The sequence below is a fragment of the Thunnus maccoyii genome, chromosome 2 (genome assembly GCF_910596095.1).
Source record: "Thunnus maccoyii chromosome 2, fThuMac1.1, whole genome shotgun sequence".
Taxonomy (NCBI): Eukaryota; Metazoa; Chordata; class Actinopteri; order Scombriformes; family Scombridae; genus Thunnus; species Thunnus maccoyii.
Window position 1 is genome coordinate 10,879,051 of NC_056534.1, and position 21,012 is coordinate 10,900,062.

The following is a 21,012-nucleotide window of genomic DNA, read 5'->3' on the forward strand; positions in this document are numbered from 1 at the left end:
AAGAAACTGGCACACTAAATTTATTTGTATTTTCATTAACACACACACACACACACACACACTCACACCCACACCCAGTCTCCACACACACACACCACACACTCAGCAAGGACACAGCAGGACTACGCGTTTGTGTTTGTCTGCGTGATCGAAAGAGAGAGATTCGCCCTCCCACTCATCCTTCTGTCACAGAGTGGTGTCGCACTAAATGTCCTCCCTCTTACAATACAGTCACACATCACTCACACTGTCCTGCTCGACTCCCTACCCCAACTGAGAGGACAAATACTACTCCTCTCTCTCCCCTTGTGCAACATACGCGCACACGCACACACCTGTCCCTCTTCTCACCTCCATACATCTCCTCTCTGCTGTCTCTCCCCTTCTGTTCTCTGCGTTTCCAGCTCAGCAGCTCTCACATTCTTCTCCCTTGTACCTTGCCTCTCTTCCTCTTCGTTAATCTGTTCTTTCTGATTCGTTCTGCACGCTGTGATTTGCAGTTTCAGAAACAAGTGATGAACAAGTGTGAATCTCAATGTGTATATGAGGCTATGTATGCATTAGGAAAGGAGTCTTGCTTCAGCAGCTATAATAGCCCTTTTCCTTAGTACACACACACAAACACACACATACACTTACACACACACACACACACACACAAACACACACACACACACATACATAAACACCAACAAACCTTAGCAGTGAAGTGTAGAGTAGAGAGAGCTGACCCTTGTTTGAAGGCTTAGAACAGAATCAGCTCTTTTCCATTTACGGCTTTTACTTCTTTCCTTCCCTTGAAAGATCACAGCGGTATGTGTGTGTGTGTTTCTGTGTGTTTTTTTGTGCGTGCATGTGCGCGTGTACGTGTTTAAAACTGCTAACTCATTCCCTCTATAAGCCGAGCTGTGTCCTTCAGCAATTGAAAATAAATCTATTGTCACTACAAGAGGAAAACATTGGATTATGATTTAAACGTTGCTCTCAAAACAATGCCTTCTCACATGCGTGTATGTGTGTTTGTTTTTTGTACCTAATATGATGCCGTTGGGCTTTGTGGGTGGCTGCCAGACCACCCTAACTGATGACAATCGAACTTCTGGAAACACCATCCTGACAGGGGGGCCTGGGACTGGAGAGAAAAATAGAGAAGGGAGTTGGCAGCAGAATAAAACCATAATAATATACAAAGAACAGCAGAGAGAGGCACAAAGGGACTCCTTTAACACTGTTGAGAGAGAGAGATCTCAACATCAGGCACTTATATTCTAATATGCAAGTATAACAGCACCAGACTTCACATATGTATGTCCATGTACTTTCCATACACACACACACACATATAGAGTAGGTGTCTTATACATTTTTAAGAGGTACTTCTAAAAGAAATAAAACGGAAAATGTAATTTTCTCTAAGCCTCACACTTTCTCCGTCTTTGTTCCTGATAAAAGTACATGTTCCACACCACCAAATTCATGTCAACGTGAGTGTGTGCGTATGTACAGTATGTATATGTGTGTGACTGACAGACAGGATGGAGGCTCATTATACATTGCCGGAAATTGACTTCCCTGTTCTTGTTTCATCCTGAAATGAGAAAAACTTTTCAAACATGACACTGTTTGATGGAGGATGAGTGTATGTGTGTGTGTGTGTGTGAACCTTTCTGTATCTGTGTTTGTGAGCAAATGTGTGTGTTTGTATCTGTGTATGTGCCTGTGTGCTTATATTTTATTGCTCAAAAAGAGCACACAAGGTTGTTGGCATCCTGAAATGCCTGCCATGGTTACCAGATCTCTGCATCTGAAGAGATCTGCACACACAGCACACAAACACAATATGTTCCCTATCTTTAGATTGTGGAGGGGGTCTGAAGGGTGAGCTGAACCCAGTGGATGGTCAGTGAAGTGGGGAGACAGACAGGGTGATAGCTGCGCTGACAGCAGTGGTGAAATCAGCTACAGAGGTGAGAAGGAGGCAAAAGTGTTGATCAAAAGTGCTGGACAGAAAGGTCAGTGATCAGACCGAGAAAGAAAGAGATCCTACCATCTTCTTTGGTTCTGAGGAGTATGGGGTTGCTGGGAGGACCGTCACCCAACCGTGTATATGCCAGCACCTGCAGCACGTACATAGTGTATTTTTGGAGAACCCCGAGGAGCAGCGACACACTCCCTTCCCCTTCTGCCACCTGAACACTGGGAGGACCTTCTGAGTCCTTCTCATTGTACAACACCTGGACACAAACACACACAAATATGTCACACGTGCATTCACATACACCATCAAAAATCTAGATAGAAAGTGGATATTGTCAGCTCTGTTAGTGTTGTTTGTCTGTTTTTCCCTCATTTTTGCTTCCTTTGACGAATAAGGCAGGCCATATCTTATATTTTTATTATTGTCAACATATCCCCTGAAAAGACCAAAACCAACAATGAGCTATCACTCTCAGTACTTTCAAACTCCTCCAAACATGTTTATAGTACTCAGCCCCAAGCTTGTTTACTCCTACCAAATAGGTAAATATTTAAAAATGGGTCACAAATATGCAGCTTCATTAAAAGAAATATAAATAATTCCCTAAAACCTCTGGGAAAATTTTATTCAAAAAGGTGTAAATCATGGATTTGTTGAGGATATTCTTGGGCATTTTTGCCTTTATTGGACAGCTGATAGTGGAGAAGTAGACAGGAAACACGGGGTGAGAGAGGGGCATGACATGCAACAAGGGTCCCCAGCCAGAGTCAAACCTGGGACGTTTTTTGCGATTTTTGTGGCATGCGCTGTAACCATTCGGCTACCAGGGCGCTCCCTGTTGGGGATATTTTCACATGTGGATTTGGCATTCATAGCAGCAGGACAGTGACTCAAATTACACTACAGTGCCCATGTTAATCGTAATGAAGGAATATGAACCCAATGCAATGGTGGGGCTCACTGATGTGTTTTTTGATAACAGTGGAGGTCTGTGGCACAGATGAATAAGATTTTTTTTAAAGATTTATCAGGCTTTGGCTACAGAGACAACGCTTGTTAGCAGAAAACTTTCATCGTTGGTGTTGTTGGTCTTTTTGTTAATAATGAAAATGAATGAATGAATTTGTAAATAATGAAAAATACAGAAGATCACCAAACTTTACTGGAACACCTACTAAAACAGATCCTGAAATGCATTTCAAAATAAAAATCATACCAGTGCCCACATCTTAAAAAAAAACAACAACACATTGTCTGGTAACAGGATCCAATTTGATTATGTGTCAAGAACTGCCCTTTCTTGTTCTTTCTCTCTCAGTGTTCATGAACTCCCTGCCACACTTGAAACCATTTTGAAGGAAAATATCAGCTCTTACTGTAAGTGTCTAAAAACAAAAATAGTTCGGAGGAGTGCAAGGCAGGAGGCAGGAGAACTATTCAGTGTTTACCAGGGGATGCAAGGTGTTGAGGAGCTGCTGCTGGCAGCCATGTCCCATCTATTAACATGGTAGGCATGCTGCTCGGTGTGATCCTCAGGAGGGCACAACACACAGATGGGGAGTGTGATGTGCTTTGGGCGCAGTGGATTATATGACCTGGATTTTACACATTTTCAAAATAATGGATGGTACTGCTTTATTTTAAGGAGTCACAGCCCATTTTTTCTGTTGATTTGTGTATTTATAACACAACAATGTCAACACAACTGAGCATAAATCCCCTTCCTTTATAATCTTTGTTCTGCTGTTTTATGTTTGGGTGGAGATTAAGAGGTTTACTCAATTTCACTTCCACATTAGCAAAAATATGTTGCATGTGCTTTAGCTTTGTTAAATTTTCTTTTCCTAAGATATTGAGGGGTGCTATATGCCACTGACCAAGAAAAGCAATGTTGCAAAAATACAGGCAAACTGATGCACGTCTTCTCTTTATTTCAAAATCAAACAAAGAAGTGGAGTACATTATAATAATTCCCCTGAGGTTTGTGTGCCTGGGAGCCCTCAAAAAGCAGGTGGCACCATGTTGAGTGTAAAAGAAGAGCTGTGACTGCCAGCAAGTGGTGCCCTCAGGCAAAAAATGAGTGCACCTTGTACTTAACCATCAACAGTATTTATCCAGCTCTTTCTTAAAACCCTGCACATCAGAGTATGTCACCTACGTCACCATGGGTGTGTTGCAGCAAAGACAGACTTCTTCAACTTAGCTTAGGGAATACAAGAAAAGGACTAGATCTAATTAGACAGATGTGGATAGATTGTAGGTTATGTTGCTAAAGTGGGTTGCAAGTCTGGACTCAAATACTAATGTGGAATCTCTAAAGCATAGTCAGATCATGCATGCATACTCCAAAAAAATTACTTACTTCTTTACAGTATGTGGCCGTTTATGTTTTAAATTTAAAAAAAAGAAAGAAAAAAGCATCTTCCAATACCAACGGGCTCTATGAATTATTGTCCGTTTTTTTGTAAGGAATAATTCGGACATTGTTTCTACTACACCATGATGGAAACCACACTTTTATGGAAGGGTATTAAGCCTGAAACACTCATTTGCTTGCACACAATTATACACATGCACCCCAATGTACTTATTGTAGCTAGGTGCTTTTAAAAGCGGTAGTGCTGAAAGAACAAACTAGAGCAGTTACAGGAAATTACATCATATTCCTCTCATATCAGATTTTTGTGTGCATTTCGTGTGCCTCTGTGTGTGTGAGAGAGAGTGTGTTAAGGTGTTGGAGGAACTGATAATGGGCTGAAGGGGTCAAGTGAGAATGCCTGGGTGGGATTGTGTGTGTGTGTATGTGTGTGTCTGTGTGTCTGTGTGTGTTTGAATGTTTTATACACCTTATATCCAAGTATGACTCCATTTTTCTGTGCCTGAGGGAGAGGAGACCATGTGAGCAGGATCCTGGAGGAACTCACTGCCTCAGCAGTCACATTCGCCGGAGATCCAGATGGAACTAGAGAACACACACACACACACAAATACACACACACACACACACACAAACACACACACACACAGCTCAGTGCTACTTCACTCTCTGAACCAATCTTCGATTTTATCTCAATCATCTCCCTCTTCCCCTCCCTTTCTCTGTCAATCTTCCCCTCACTGAAATAAAGGGAGAGTGTAGAGGGCAGAGAGAGGTGGCAGGATGAGAACAGACTCAGGGAGGTAATCGGAGCACTTTGATGCTCATCCATCTGTCGTCTTACACCCTGCTAATACAATATTGGCCAAACAGCTCAGTTGGATACTTGCAAATAATATACAGGAGGGAACAAGGTCTATGTTTGTACCAGATTCTGCTGTGTGTGCGGCGACAGTGTTGCTCCATGGTCCTGGTCCTATGGAGTTGTAAGCCTGTATCTGGACCTGATACTGGGTCCAGGGATTCAGGCCCTCTGCTGTGGCCTCACTGGTCTCCCCCGCTCCCTCCACATCCTCGGTCCTGTCCTCCCCCTGGCCGTCTGTCCTCCACACACGAAGCCGGTAGCCTACAGTCTCTGGGTTGCTGTTGTACTCCGACTCTGGAAGAGGCTGGAAGCCAGTGAAGAGTGAGAGGAGGGAGAAAAACAGGAGCTTATACGAAAGTCTTTTTCAAAATATCATTCTTGTTCTACATCACATGTAGCTACAGAAAAATTGACGTTTTTTTTGTGAGTTCAGTTTAGTTTATTGTCATTATGAACACAAACAATGTGTTTACAGACAGTACAGTGCATACTAGTTGCTATATATGCTGTATATTTATACAAGGTCATGAGCTATTCAGCAAATACCCTTTCTTGTTAAAGGTTCTATTTGTAAGAATCAGAAATTTCCTCTCATTAGTGACACTGCTGGCCGTTAAGTGAGCTGCAGTCAACATCCTGTTGCTTGCGGACATGCTTATTTGCATCAGCGGCTCTTTTTCCTCGCTTACACTTCTCATAATAACATAAAAGATCTCTAACGTTGTGTTTTGCACCATGTTTCAGCAAAGCATCTCTCACTCCCAGTCAGAAAGTCAGGGAGAGTCTCATTTTTTACATTACATTACAACCCGTTCGCTCATTGGCACAAAAAACAATTAATACATGTTAATTGCTTCACAGTTCTTACATATAGAACCTTTAAGTTATATGTGTCAAAAAATATATATATATATATATATTTGTGTATATATAAATATATATATATATATATAACCTTGCTCAGCATAGGGCTATAATCTTAACTTATAAAATGTCTTTGTTACTTTAAGGATAATTTCAATGTCACATTTTTTAGACTTTGCAGTCTGTTCCACAATAGCCTAATAAATGAGGGCCTGTGTGGCAGTCCTGAACTGTGCAAGTATCTTATAATGTGTCAGCACTTGGCCAACTTGTACTGTAACTGCACTTGGTGAAATTAATTAATTTTGACTCTGATTAATGGAAGAGAAGCTATCGACGGGGAGAAAGAGTTGAAAGGATGATTGAGTGAAAAACCAAATTTAGGTATAATTGTGAGTAATAAAATCATCATTTGATTAACACACGCAGAAACGTGTTTGCTTTGTGAAATGATAAGACACAGCCCCTCCTAGACTATACACAAATACACAAAAAAACACAACAAGCAACATAAAGAGCACATCCACAAGTATTGGCCAGTGTAGCCACATATACTATTACACCCAAACATACCTAAAGACAAGTTTAAAACCCCTGCAAACTTAAATATTTATCTATTGCATTACATTTTAATGACTAAATAGAAAACACTGTAAAAAAAATCAACCTTGGTTATTATTTATTTCAAGTTTTTGACTGTTTAGAGTCGAACTGTCAAAACCTCAACTGATCTGTTTCATTAGGACTGTGTGGATGTCGTTTGATCAGATTTAATTTAGACAGTGCTGACAACATAAGCAAACAACCACATAACTGTCATCAGATTTTTATCCAAGTGTCATTAAACTTGGTTTGGTTCATGGAAAATATGTGATATCACCTTTTCCCAACTGAGCCTCACCCACTTCAAACCAGTGAGAAATGCCAGGACAAAAACAACAATGCAGAAATCTTTCATGTGAAATAAAACTGTTATAACTTTGGCAGAAAACTGTGGGACAATGTAGAACTCAATCAGTCATAGATGAGCTGGATATCGAGTTTATGTCCCCACAGTGTGATATAAACACAGACACCACACAAGTAAGGAAAGCATTTTTGCAGCTCTCAAGAATATAGTTATTTATCTGACGGTTTCAAACTCTAAAGTATTTCTTAAAAACATTTTACTGTTTTCTCCCCTTTGACATCCCATCTCCTGATCCTTCTCTCTCTATAACCCTCCATTCACTGTCTTTTTCACTCTCTGTCATCCTCTTTCACTCGCTTCCACTCTCATTTCCTGTCACCCTTCCTCCTTCCCCTTGATACTTTTTCTCTGTCACCTCATTCTCTCTACTCTGCCCATGACCCACCATGTCATTAAACATTACAGCCACAACCACCTATTATTCAGTGCCCTGAAATCACGTTAGCAGAGAGTTCAGTTTGCTCACAGTATGTTTTTCCACAGGCGATTTTGACCAACATTGCGCAGTGGCTCTGTGCTGTGCAATAGATAAGGAAGTGAGACACCCAGCCATTTTAAATACCCCAGTGATTTAGCTCAGCTTAGCATTTAGGAGCCATAATACAGAATGTCACATTAGCTTTATTACCCTTAATGTGGAGCTTAGAATAATAGCCTTAGCTAAAACCATTGTGATGGTTCCATTACAGCAGAAAACGTAGCATAGCTCAGGCTGGGCGCTAACATGCAGGTAAAATCCCATTAGCATGCTGCACAGGTAGCCCGTAGCGCCTCAGTGTCTGTGTCTGATTTGACAGGCTCTTTTTCTCATTCCAACTCTTAAATGGAAAATACTCTGCTATCCATTTATGTTATAATAGACGAGGGGATGGGGGAGTAAAAGAGAAAGGGAGGGAAAGAGAGAGAAGGACGAAGAAGAGGAACAAGAGCAAAAGAAAAGACAGTAAGGAGAAAATTACATTGCAGTTTGCGCTGCTAGCGGTCCGCGCAGTGAATAGGAAATGTGACAGATTAGTGTTAGCACTGATAACCAGGAGAGACACTGATTATACGCTGTCAGCCACTCAACCTGTTCAGTCCTGCTGCTGGTGAGCACACATGCACACGTGAAAAAAGAGCAGGGCATAGAAAATCCCCATCAGTCAAATTAGCACTGTTTGATGAGTGTAAAGGGGCAGAGTAAGGGTTTAAGGTTAAGTTAAGTGTGTATCTGGTGTGTTTGTGTTTCTGTACCTTCCAGTTGAAGCGAAGGCTGGTCTGTGTAGCAGACAGCAGGGTGAGGTTGGAGGGGTGCGTGTCAGGGGCAGCCTGCAAGGTCTGAATCAGCCTGGTGGGTGCGCTCAGGGGACTTGAGCCAACAATGTTCACCTGCTGCATCCTGAACCTGGTGAGAACAGAAAACAAAGTTAAAAGGGAGCTCAACTGATTTCACTCATCAAGTTCAGGTCACTCGTCACGAGGAGTACTACTCAGCCTGTGAGAGGTTGGACGATGTCGTAAAACGCCTGCTGTGACTCTGGAGGGAGACTGAAATAAAAACTCTGGTGATGTCAAAGTGATGTCAAAGAGTTATCTCGACTTGGTATAGAGACTACAATTTATAACAGAACGCCTGTGTTACAAACTGGAGGTTTGGTGTTTAAACGATGTGGGAGGCTAATGAAAGATGCTATCCAGTTGCATCATGGAGAATGTAGGATCCAGTGTTTTTGGAGCTTGACCCCTACAAAGAGTCAGGATATCCTGGCCTCTGCTGCTTCAGTTTAGATTTTCCTTTTTTTAAAATCTGTCTTTCTAGAGTCCCCCACCTTTCTGAAAGTGCAACAGAAAACTAAAACACTGGATGACCCCTTTAAATACACCGTGAACAAAATGAAAAGCCAGTTCATATCAAATGAGCCTGATATTGGACAGTTGAGCGGTGGATGTTCATCATGACTGGTTTCACTGTCTTTCTGGTGGCAGAAAATGAAGCAACATTTTATCAGCATAACTATTTTGGTTTACTGGTTGGACTGTATGCTGCCACAGTCACTTAACACCCAGAGAGAAACCTTGACAGAGAAAATGGCTCCTGTCAAAATATTACACCGCATGTCAAGAAGACTACCAGACTTCACAGTAAAACAATTTTGGACTATTGGTGCTTACTTCTAGTGAGTAATATTTGTGTTTTTTGCTTCACAACTAAAAAATGTTACTTACTCAATGGCATCCATCAACTGAGACTCTCTACTAGAGGAACTCTCCAAAGGCTACAGACACATTGTTAGGTTATCTGTGGATGCCAAACACTCAGTCAGAAAAGGAACTATAACTATGGAAACCTGTTGACACACACGCAGCCATGAGGGAGCATTTGCTACTTTTGTTACTTCTAAAGGCAACCATGCTTCAGTGTTGGTGTGAGTGATGTGTGAGAGTGTAGAGAGTGTGTGAGAGACTACATCTATGAGTTCTCTTCCCTGTATTGGGAGATAGAGAGCAGGGTGTAAAGAGGGACTTTAAACGGGGGATAAGAAACACAGACAAGTGCATCACTTCATCTAATGTCCCAACGGTGTCGCCTGTGACAACATAATCCCTGTGAGTGTACAACGTGCGCACATACACACCACAATCACATTACAGATGAAGGGGGAGATAGAGAGAGCAAGAGCCAGACATAGACAGATAGACAGATAAATACAGCACATACTACAGAGACAGAGAAAGAGAAAGAAAGAGAGAAGAGGAAGACTTGCTGTTGTTCGGAGTGGCGATAGATCACGTATACAAACTGTGGGCTCCCCACGGCCCTTGAGCAGGGATTACAGACACCTCTCTCTCTCCCCCGCTATTTCCTTTTCTCCTTGTCTCTCATCCCTTTGTCTCCTCTTTAATTCTCTCTGCTGCCCTTCCAGCTTTCTCATCACCTTTCTTATTCCTCTTTCCTCATCTCTCTCCTCCCCTCTCCCCTTTTCTTCCCTCTAGCTGGTTGCAGGAGGGTAATAAGGATCTGCATGCAGCAGCTGTGAAGGTGCTGACAAACAGAAAAGTCTCAGATGGAACTGTCTCTCTGTGTGTCTGTGTGATTTATCTAACTTCACCTGAGTCTTGCAATACTGCAGAAACTGGTGGAGAGTGAGATGTGTGTGAGTGAGCTTGTGTGTGTGAATGTGAGTGTGGTAGTGCTTGTCTACAGTATGTTCTTGTGCAGGCTGTGTATGTTTGCTGCTCACCTGTACTGAGTGAACGGGCTGAGGTCGGGGATCTCCAGTGTGTCTGCATCTGGCTGGTTGTCTTTCTGGTAGACAACTCTCCACGCTTCCTCCTTCCCGTTCTCCTTTATTACCTGTTACAAGTACAATACAAGTACAATATTGTGTGATATAAAATTGTTTTCCCCCCCTGCTGTATTTCAGGATTATCATGCATCAAAAAAGTACACAAACACAGGCACACGCACCTGTGCCTCCACAATCCATCGTGATATGGCGGTCTTTCCATCAGGACCAGGGCGGAACCTGAGTGTCGCAGTGCGAGGGCTGATGTTGGAGATGACTAAGTTGGATGGTGCACCGGGAAGTTCTATAAATGGAAGACAGAAAAACTTTACTCAAAACTACAAAGAACCACTTTTGCTAACATTGAAGAAAGCATAACTGAAATGTCTGCGTTTTCCCCTTTTTATTTATTTCAATTAAATAAAAAATAAAAAAATAAATATCTAACTGATTTGGGTGTTTGGGTGTTTGTTTGGATTTGGGTGTGCAAGCCACTTTTTGTGCTTTGGACTGTGACTTTGGTGAAATGCACCCCAGCTCCACCATGTCTCTTGGTTGAGACTGATGTTTTTTTACTTCTACATCATGCAGCTACTACCAGCAGGTCCCTTTCCACCATTGCATTTTATTTGTTCTTACAGGTATATAGAATATTTATTGACCAAAACCCGTGGGATTGCTGCTCTCATAATAATGTCATTTATGAAAACAAAAGTAGTCTGTGTGCTGTGTTTATGACATTTCAATTTTGATATTACAAAGCCTTTGAAATAAAATCACCTCTACTTGCTGGTGCTGCAGCATCGGGTACAACAGGCATTTATTTGCAAATACTAATGTTTTTTTTTTCTCCAAAAAGCATCACAGTATTGCAAAAAATTTCAAAGGGATGGATCAAAGGAAATTAAACAACACATAATAATTATACAGAGACTCCTCCATTAAAGGATATAAATATGTACAATGCCAAAACTGAAAGAAAATGTCTGCGCTGCAACACGGTTTATCTCAATTACACTTGCAATAACATTGGTATTATAAACTGAAAAAGAGAGAAAAAGAACGAAATTATGTCGTTAATCATGACTTAAGTACAAAAAAGGCTTCAGGCAGCCAAGAAATTGCCTCCAGTCCTTTTTCTAATATGTCCATATGTCCATACTTGGTCATAAAAAAGGAAAATAAAAGATTGGCCACAGCAAAAAAAATGATAATTTTACTAAAGCACAGGCACTTACGCAACAGCTGTATATCTCTCCCTGACAGAGCAATTTATTTCATATTTCCAGGTCGACAATACAATAGAGAGAGATAAATCTGTACACCAGTGGAGGCGAGAGGTGAATTAAATGCACAATTCACTAAAGTCCATTTAAGCCCCATAACTGTCTTCGTAGGCTGCAAGCCTCATAAATTATGTTTGACCCGTTCTTATTCTTACATTGTTCCATCTCCATGGTAATAATGAGTGACAGGGAACGGGCAATGTGGCTGACCAGTCGCGGCAGCCGAAATGGCACAACCACTCTGGAAGGGAAAGAGAAGCTGAAAAACGCCTGATCACTTACACCAAACCCCTAACCCAATGTCACATTTACCTAAAGATGTGGCTCACACATATCGTCATATTTTTAGTCTAATACATCAATGTGTTTTGTAGTTTCTTTCCTAACACAAAGTATCTATAATTAACACCCTATTTTTATGAGCTTAACTGATTCACATTTAAAAGAAAATTTCTCTGTATTTATTTTAAGCTAAACGTGTCACTAGACTCTCTTTGTAAAGATTAATCTGACTGTAGCATCACTGAGTTTGTTCCTTGGCATGTGCTGCCAAACATCATTGACTAAAGGTTTTAGCAGTTTCTTCTGTCACATTGAAACTGAGAGCTGCAGTGAATTTGGTCAGTAGTCAGCAACTAGAACACAAATATTATTTTCTCCTGGTTGTTAACCTGGAATAAATCACAGAGGAATAATAATACGTTTTGTATGCGCACTCCAACCATAACTAAATATTCCAATGAAAGCTTTACAACTGCACCTTTCGAATGCCACACACAATTTATAGCTGGCTCCGAATAGACTTCTTCACTGACAGCTGTTGAATTGAATTGGCATTGCTCTGGCAGGCGGCACATTTGACAACTGGCTGGAGATGCAGGCTGAAATCCAGTTTTTTTTTAATTATGTCCTTACAAATGAAATATATGACAGCTTGTTTCTGTTAATGAAATTTACATAATCAAAAATCATCACAATCCACTTTGCTCTAAATTGTCTCACTCAATCACAACAGGACCGAGCACTTCAGACCCACTTTTCACCCACTTGTCTTCACAGTGTTTGGTTAATACTTGGTACCTCTGGATGGTGTAAGTGCTCTACTGTGATCTGCTGTAATCCATCCAATTCTGATGCAGCATTGCAAGCATCATATTTGCTGAACATGGCAGAAAACAGATCTGTAAAGCCCATGTGTTAAATAAAACGCCATGCGCTGTAACACATCAGTACACCGGGAAACATCTGACAGATTTTGTTGAATATCTGAGGGGATTTTTTATTGTAATAGGAGTATAACACATCTGGGTGCAGTTATTATGAAAACAAGGCAATATGTATTCTGGATACAACGAGGTACATGTGTGCGACAAAAGCAAAATTATAGCTATCAGCTACAATTGCTCTGTAAGTGCATGCAGTAAACTTGTAGAGGTTATAATGTGAATTGTTATTATGAATTGTTGATGTCAACTGGCTTGCTCAGATGAATGACAAAATTCTCCCAACTCCATGAATACATGAATAAATAAAAAACACAAAAATCTATGCTCGGTGGATCTCTTGCTTTCTTTCTCTCCCACTCTTTCTGCTCATTTTTTAGTTCTTTTTCCTAATCTTCAATCCTCTGTCCTCCATCTTTCCTTCAGTCTTTTGCTTTCATGAATTAATGAACAACCTCTGAATCTAAGAACTGTCTGTATCCATCTTGCTTTCACTTTTTCTGCTTTTATTCATAAATTAGTAATCAGAAAATGTTAGGACAAAAATCCTGCTGTATGAGCTGGGTTTTTCTTCCATTCTCCTATTCCTATCTGACTCACAGTCCTTTTCTGAGAGACTTTGGTCCTCTGTTCTTTGGAGATTGCATTTGCTTGTGTTCTCTGTTCTTCCCTCATTATGTTTCTCTATCTGCTCTCCCTTCTTCAGTTCTGTTCTTTGATTGTCTCTTGCCCTCTCTTTCCCCGTTGCTGCATTCCCTCCACTTTGCCATTTGCAGTTAATCAGCACTAATAATGATTGCAACTTGGACTTACTCCAATCATACAAACTCATCATGCACACAAAAGTGTGGTGTGCACACAGCATACACACACACACACACATAAATAAACCACAGACTAAAGCGCTCTGTAAGATGCTGTGAACGACTAACTTTTTTGTGACTGTGAGAGTGAATGCGTGTGTGTGTTGGTTGTGTGGGTGGTGATTCATGGATGCACAGTAACAGCCACTTATCAGCCTGAGGAAAGACAATGGCATTGTAAGAGCTCATCAGTCATATTTACTCTGCTACACACACACACACACGGATACACACAAACAAAAAATCTTTTTTTTTTTTTTTACATCCACTGTCACCAGCTCCAGTGTGTGTATGCGTATTTATTGTACCTGGTGGGACTCCAGTGGAGATGGTGGATGATGTGACCACGCCCCGTCCTGCAGCAGTGAGCGCTGCCACCTGTAGTGTGTACTTGGTGGTGGAGGTGAGGCCGGTCAGCTGGTACTGCAGGGTGGAGTTGGACAGAGAACGTTCCTCACGACTCGACTGTACACCAGACACTTCCCACCACAACACATAGCCTGCGGGGTGCAGAGCACAAGCTGGGTTAATAAAGGTGCATATAGACATGAACAGACACGTATACAGACAGTCACACACATGCACAAAGCACACACACTCACACACAATGAGAGGTATAGAGCCAAAAGGGAGGGAAAGAGTGCGGGAGGGGTAACTACAGTCAAAATCCCTGTCTGTCCCTTCGCATCTTCACAGTCATGCATCACACTCCACCACCTTCAAACGTGTGTGTATGTGTGTGAGAGGCCACTTGTGTGTAAAGCCCTGGAGAGAGTGAATGGTCCCTCATCTGTCTCCCAGCTCATGAGGTGCTGGATGAAAAGCAGGTTGAGGAGAAAAGAGTAAATGTGCAAGGTGACCTTGATTGAATAACCGTTTTCCCACTCCTCTCTGTGTAAGCCGATTGTAAAGCCACTGCAGCCTTGTTATGTAGGTGCCTGATGAATGGTGGACATGGTGCAGCCATGTCACCACACAGACACACACACACACACACACACACACACACACACACACACATAATGCAGTATAATCACCTAATTCACAGCAGCTTGTCTTGTTCACCAGCACCATTGTCTAACAGAGTCATGGAGGAGCTCAGGCAAAAATGAATTGGGGAGGGGGAAAAGTGCTTTGAGCTCTGTGATGTGCCACACAAACAACACCCTGGGTGTTAGGAGGCGTGGGATGAGGGCATGTTGGAGTTAATGTGAGAAGACAAGCTGCAGAGAGTAGGGATTAGCTGATGATGAATCAGTTGTACACAAACACAGTGTCAGAAACAGGCGGATGTCTGTGGAAGCCAGACAGAAAATAGGAGATTAAGTTGAGGAACACCAAAGAAACTGTAGAAGTTTTAGGGTTCCTCTGTCACTGCTGCTTGTCTCAAAGGGATCTTGACCTTTCTTTTTTTTTTAAAACTTAAATTAGTCATTCCACACGCTATTTTAGTCCACCTGAGAAGAATACAATTTAATTGAAAATGCTGGACATACTAAGTTCAATCATTGTATTTTACTTTCTGACAAGAACACAGTCCAAAGAGTTTACTGTGAGCTTCTCTCATCAAAACTGTTAAGGGGGAATCAAATAACATAGTGCAACATAATACATACAATTATCTTGAGGGAAGATGAAAATTCTGAGTGTCTGTTTAGAGTAATGTACTAACCAGTGATGATGCCGTTCTTGTTTTCAGGCTCTGCCCAGCTGACTCTGAGTGATGTGTCCAAGATTTCAGTGAAGCTCAGGTGACGAACAGATCCGGGTGCTGAAAAGAACACACACGTATCACATATTGTTAGTTGCAGATTAAAGATCCCCTCCATACATGTATTAAGACATATGAAAATACTACACTTTGAATAATAAATTTGTGCCTAATATATTTTTTTTCCCCAGAAAAAAAGTTAAATTCCCATGTTAAATCCTTAAAATTACATCAACTCCTTCTTCTTCATAGAAAAATCCAGAACCTATAAATATGCAAATAGTTTCTCATTTCAAAAGTTTAACTGCTGGATGCGAGATGAAAAGTCCATTCTCAGTGTATGTGCACTGAAGGCTTCAAGTTTCCACATTACATTTGTGTAAGTTGCATATTGGGCCCCAGTTGGCTCCAAATTAGTTGCGATGTCACAAATCATGCTCGTACGTATACACCCTAAACTCAGATTTAAGGTGAGCACAGAGAAACTTTCCTCCTTCAGCAGATGAAAACAGCCTTCTAGTGTCAATCTCTGCATATACATCATTCTGCACAGCGAAGCTCAAACATCCAACTGAAGTAATAATAAGCAAAACACCTTTTTGAGTGTAAGGGGACTTACACTCAAAAACTCAAAACTTTAATAGTAATCTAAATTCAGAAATTTTTCAGATTTGAGAAAATCCTCCCTCCACACACACATACACACACACACACACACATCTCTTGTCTATGCAAGCAACCTATTACCTGCTGCTCTGCTACTTCACACGCTACCTCCTAATCACATCTGCATTGACCACCACACACACACACACACACACACACACACACACACACACACACACACACACACACACACACCCCCACGCACGCACTCAGGTGCACGCACGGCTGTCGTTTCTCATTTCATCCATGGCTCTCTAACCCCTCTCCCTGCAGAGCGATTAAGCTATTCATCTGAGACATTCAATAACACTCACACACACACACGCAAAAAGCTATCATCAAGCAAGAATTACACCCACCGTTAACCCTGCAACACGCCCAGCATCTAATCAATACCTGTCCACGGCTGTGTGCACGTGTGTGTTTCTGTGTGCGTGCGCGCATGTGTGTTTGTGTATGTGTAAACACATGGCTTCTAATATCTAATATCTTTCCCACTCGATAATTGCTGGTTGGTAATAATTGCTTGTCTGTCTGCCTGTAGTCTATTGTGTTTATTTGACAGTGCGACTCTGTGCATGTGTACTTGCAACTGGGAGTGGCAGCTATTATGTTTATCCATGGAACAGTAGGCTATAAATACCAGTATGCCTGCAAACATATGAATCAATTCCCTTTTAAAAAGATACGGTGAAGAAAAAATGAAGGGGGGTTGGTGGTGGGGAGAATAAGAACAAAGAGAGTTAAAAGGAAAGAAAAGAAAGTAAGAGCCTAAGAGAAAACAGGAGGCGCTGGTGTTTAGATACTGTGTACACAGCTGTGTATCACATTGATAGAAACAGCTGGACAGAACACAGAGCAAGTCAATACACTTTCATTATTATTCATGAGATGCTGATAGAGTGTTCTTTGTGCTCTTTTCTGGCTTTATTCACACTGATGTGAGTGCGTGTGTGCGTGTGTGTGTGTGTGCGTGTGTGTGTACTCACTGTCCTCGTGTGTCTGCAGCAGAGTGGGCGAGCTGCGGGGGCCGTCTCCAGGTGTTGTGAAGCAGAGGGTGGAGCCGAAGTACCAGGTGAATTTCTTGAGTCCGCTGACTAATCCTGTGTGGCGTGAACCGGGGTAGTCTGGGGTGATGGTTACTATGGTAACGTCCTCTGGAAACTGCTCTGGCCAGACCAGCAGCTGGGTTAAGTGAGAACGATAGTTAATGGTGAAAGTTCAGCTTGATTCCCATTAACGTCTATTAAATATGAACTGCAATCCAGCAGGTCACAACAGCACCTACAAAAATCCCTCATAGTTATATTGTTTGTTGTTTATTTCCATTATTTTTTGTTTAGTCATTATTTTGACTCAGCAGTATTAGCTTCAGGCAACCAAATATTATTATTCAGACTGCATTTATGAGACTAAACTTATCTGTAACACAGTATGGGTCACAGGGAATCTTTTGAAATTAGGCTGATACCCAAGGGTCTTCTGTCATTAAAGTTTAAAACTGCCAAATGCTATTTACAAATGTGTCAAAATGGCAAAACAATATTCATACTTAATTCTCCCTGGCAAAGTTATCTGCATTCCAAACAAATTAAAATTTAAGCACTTATTTACGTATGAATGTACCACTCAACATAAATTCATGCCAGCAGGCCATTATCAGTCATGGTGGCATCTGAGGACAAAAACTAAGTTTGTTATCAGTCAAACTTAATGCTTAATGAAAGGTTAATTTATCTCTATTGTGACTAATCTTGATTTATATTCAGAACCACAGCAGTTTGGTTTGCATTATTGCTTTAGCCACGAAAACAAACACTGAAAAGTATACACTTACATATTCATAATAAGAGATAAGCCATGGGCAACACTACAATATGGTACCCATTTTGTTAGCTCCTGTAATGAATAACTGGGTAAAATGTGAACTTAGAGCCGAGTTTTCATCAGAATTAAGCTGTGCAGTGGGTTAGTGATGTGTAAAAGCAAAATTAACTTTGTTTACAGACCAGCTGCATATGATAATAGAATCCAAAATGTCTCTTTAATGTCATATTGTTGGGGAGCGTACATTTATATATATTTGTACCACTGTATTGCCAGTTGGAGAGCAAAGCAAAGTGACTATCTGTTGTTCTATCTCTAGAACAGCCTACAACTTTTAAAGAGGACCTCATTTTAACTATATTGTCATTGCCACTTGCAGATAAAGTTGGAACAATTTGTTGAAATTCAGTGAATGTTGTCATTTAATGTAATCTGGGGTTTGCAGACATGTCTGGAACTGTTTGGAAACTCGATGATCGTGCTGCGCCTTAAGGAAGCTCCGCAGGTCAAAGAGGTTTAGTCATTCCCTACAATTACTAGTCTGCCTACGTTTGTGAGTTTCATCAAAATGATCATTTCGATAGAGTGCTGAAGCTCGAAACTACCTCCAGGATACCTTGGGCACCACTAGCTTCAATTTTGTATTGTATTTTTGAAGCATGAGTTACTTCTGCTTGTCTTTTTGAGAGCAAAAATATAATTCTGAGCTACTCTGTCCACATTTTATATTACTGCAAGAGAATGTACCACTTTACTTGCTGGTAAGATCTGAACACCTCCCCAGTTTACCAAGGATATAATGATTATATGGTTAGCATTCAACAACTTCACCTCCCATTAGACTTTTCATAGTGTACATATTTCTAAGTCTGATTGGAGCTGTAGTTGTTATTTATTCACTGTTTATTCGGTCAATATGCCTCTCGCTAGTTACCCATGCTGGGTTTTTTTACATAGACCTGAGCTGCAGGGTGTTGGCAAATACACCAAAAAATACATCTTCAGAAACAATGTACATATTACATCTACAATATAAACATCATATTGTGATTCTGATATAGGAACCTAATCAAAAGCATATAAATCACGGACCTCCTACTAGGGACAAAGTCAGTGATACCCAGAGACATTCGAGTTGCTGCTTTTCCCTCTGCCTAAGGGTGCTGCACTGCAGCCAGTCTGTCATGGTAAAATAAGGTTTTCTATTGTAATTTATTATCAGCACAGTACAGTTTGGGTGCAGTAAAAGAGTGCTGATTTGGCACCCCCAAGGATCTGATGCTAGTGCACTTTTAAAGGGTGCCGGGAAGATTGGTTCTACTGTTGCTATAGTTACATGTGCATTCTGAATCGGATTGCAATGGAAACCCAAAGTTTGCTCAACACACAGTACAGTACTCTTCTCACACAGAAGTGAGGCCAGAGCAGGTACCATATAACACTACACAATGAAAAGATGACAGGTTGATCTTTCTGCTGCCACCTGTGTAACTACAGGTCCAGGAATAGAATTCCTCATAAATGTTTCTTTGTCATGGACTCATGGTTTTTGGGCTCTGTGTGTTTTTGTTCTTTTGGGTTCCAGTGTTCACTCTGTGTGTCTGTTTTATTCCAGGTCTTCTTTATGGTTATTGAGCCTGTTAAGTTTTCAGTCACAGCATGGCACTGTGTCCAACAGAGACCTCTCTCCCTGTTATGTTCAGACTGGACTGTGTTGGAGACGGCTGAATCGAGGGCTGAATTGAGTTAAGTCTCTAAAAGATTGTCTGGCATGATATTAGGTTAACTTTATTAATTAGTCTGTCCCTGTTTTTATTTCGGTCTGTATTCACTCACAGAGCTTACTCAGTCTTAGTTATTAAGAGGTTTGTGTTTTCTGGGTTTTGGGTTTTCTGCTGTGTGTTTCCCTCCCGTGTTCCTGCACTCCTCCCAAGCATGTTTTTCCCTCCACACCTGCCCTGGATAAAGCTCGTTAGCCCTGCCCTGCTCTCAGTGTTTTTCCCCAGCCTGCTCTTCCCTTCACACCTGCCCTGTATCAGCCTCGTCAACCCTGCCCTGCTCCCGGTGTTTCCCCCAGTCAATCACCTCTTTTCCTGTTCTCCTGTTTCACCTGCACCTCAACCTTCTCAACACTTTAGTTTGTATTTAAAGTCCTGGTTTTCAGTTCAGTTTTGTTGGATCCTCTGCTCAGTTTGTTCTGGTTTGTTCGGTCTGATCTGCTCGTCCTGTATTCTGTTTTGCTCAGATCAGCCAGCTTTTGTTTTTGCCTGCATTATCTTTGAATAAATAAGTTTTTCTTCAGCCCTGCTGTGCCTACAGTCTCCACATTTGGGTCCAATACTGCTGTTCTTCATGAAATCCTTTACTCTGGGTGTAAAATTTCTTTTTTCATTTGACTGAATTTATGAGGAAAATTACAAGCAGGTACACTAGAGCTGCTGATCGAGGTGACTGCTGTACCGGTTTGTTCATTTACGCAATCAACCTCATTCTGAGCACCACATGACTAGAACGCACTTCAAACTGGTTTGAGAGACTTAACCAACAGTATGGCACTTCTGCTAAAAAGTTCAAGCTAATATTTGATATATTTTTATCCTGCTCTTTCCATCAGTGTCTATCTAGTGTGTTTGAAGTCTGCATGCCACATGATGATGATGTCTAATGTTGGTTGCATGTGCCTGCTCTATTGAGTTTTTATAACATTGTAATTCTGTAGCCCTTTGTTACGTTTGCTGTCAAGGTCTAACTCTCATACATCCTTGTATATGCCTGTAATGTTGTTTACCAGGTTTCATTTACACTGTATCCTCCTATATGTACTTTGATGTTATGTCTTTTGGTAAAATCTGACATATTTATATCATATTGCTATTAATTAATTTGTGAATAAATGAAATTAAATTAGACAGATAGATAATGTCTCTAAAACATTTTCAAGGACATGTAAATGGAAGATAAGAAACTCATCTGAAGTGGCTCTCTGGTTCTCCCTCTGGCAATCAGTTTTGAGCTATATTATTAAGGGTATTGTATATAGTCACTGATCTGTGGGGGGATGAGATGAGATGAGATGACGCTTTGCTTCATATCCTCTTTTAATTAATATCATTATC

The 21,012-nt window shown here is 41.1% G+C and overlaps 1 protein-coding gene across 3 annotated transcripts in view; it reads right to left on the reverse strand.

Annotated features, from left to right (window-relative positions):
- Window positions 1-21,012, reverse strand: part of LOC121887175 (protein sidekick-1-like) — a 248,567-nt gene that overhangs the window by 37,110 nt on the left and 190,445 nt on the right. For 2 of the 3 annotated variants that reach the window (XM_042397800.1, XM_042397809.1), the window contains 10 exons: window positions 17,059-17,254; window positions 15,365-15,463; window positions 14,001-14,192; window positions 10,503-10,624; window positions 10,276-10,388; window positions 8,288-8,438; window positions 5,284-5,524; window positions 4,825-4,940; window positions 2,048-2,234; window positions 1,034-1,132 (listed from right to left, as the gene is read on the reverse strand). In XM_042397800.1, the coding sequence (XP_042253734.1) occupies window positions 1,034-1,132; window positions 2,048-2,234; window positions 4,825-4,940; window positions 5,284-5,524; window positions 8,288-8,438; window positions 10,276-10,388; window positions 10,503-10,624; window positions 14,001-14,192; window positions 15,365-15,463; window positions 17,059-17,254 (1,516 nt within the window). Of the gene's footprint in view, window positions 1-351; window positions 437-1,033; window positions 1,133-2,047; window positions 2,235-4,824; window positions 4,941-5,283; window positions 5,525-8,287; window positions 8,439-10,275; window positions 10,389-10,502; window positions 10,625-14,000; window positions 14,193-15,364; window positions 15,464-17,058; window positions 17,255-21,012 lie in introns of those variants that run through there. The other variant, XM_042397815.1, reaches the window with a different exon arrangement.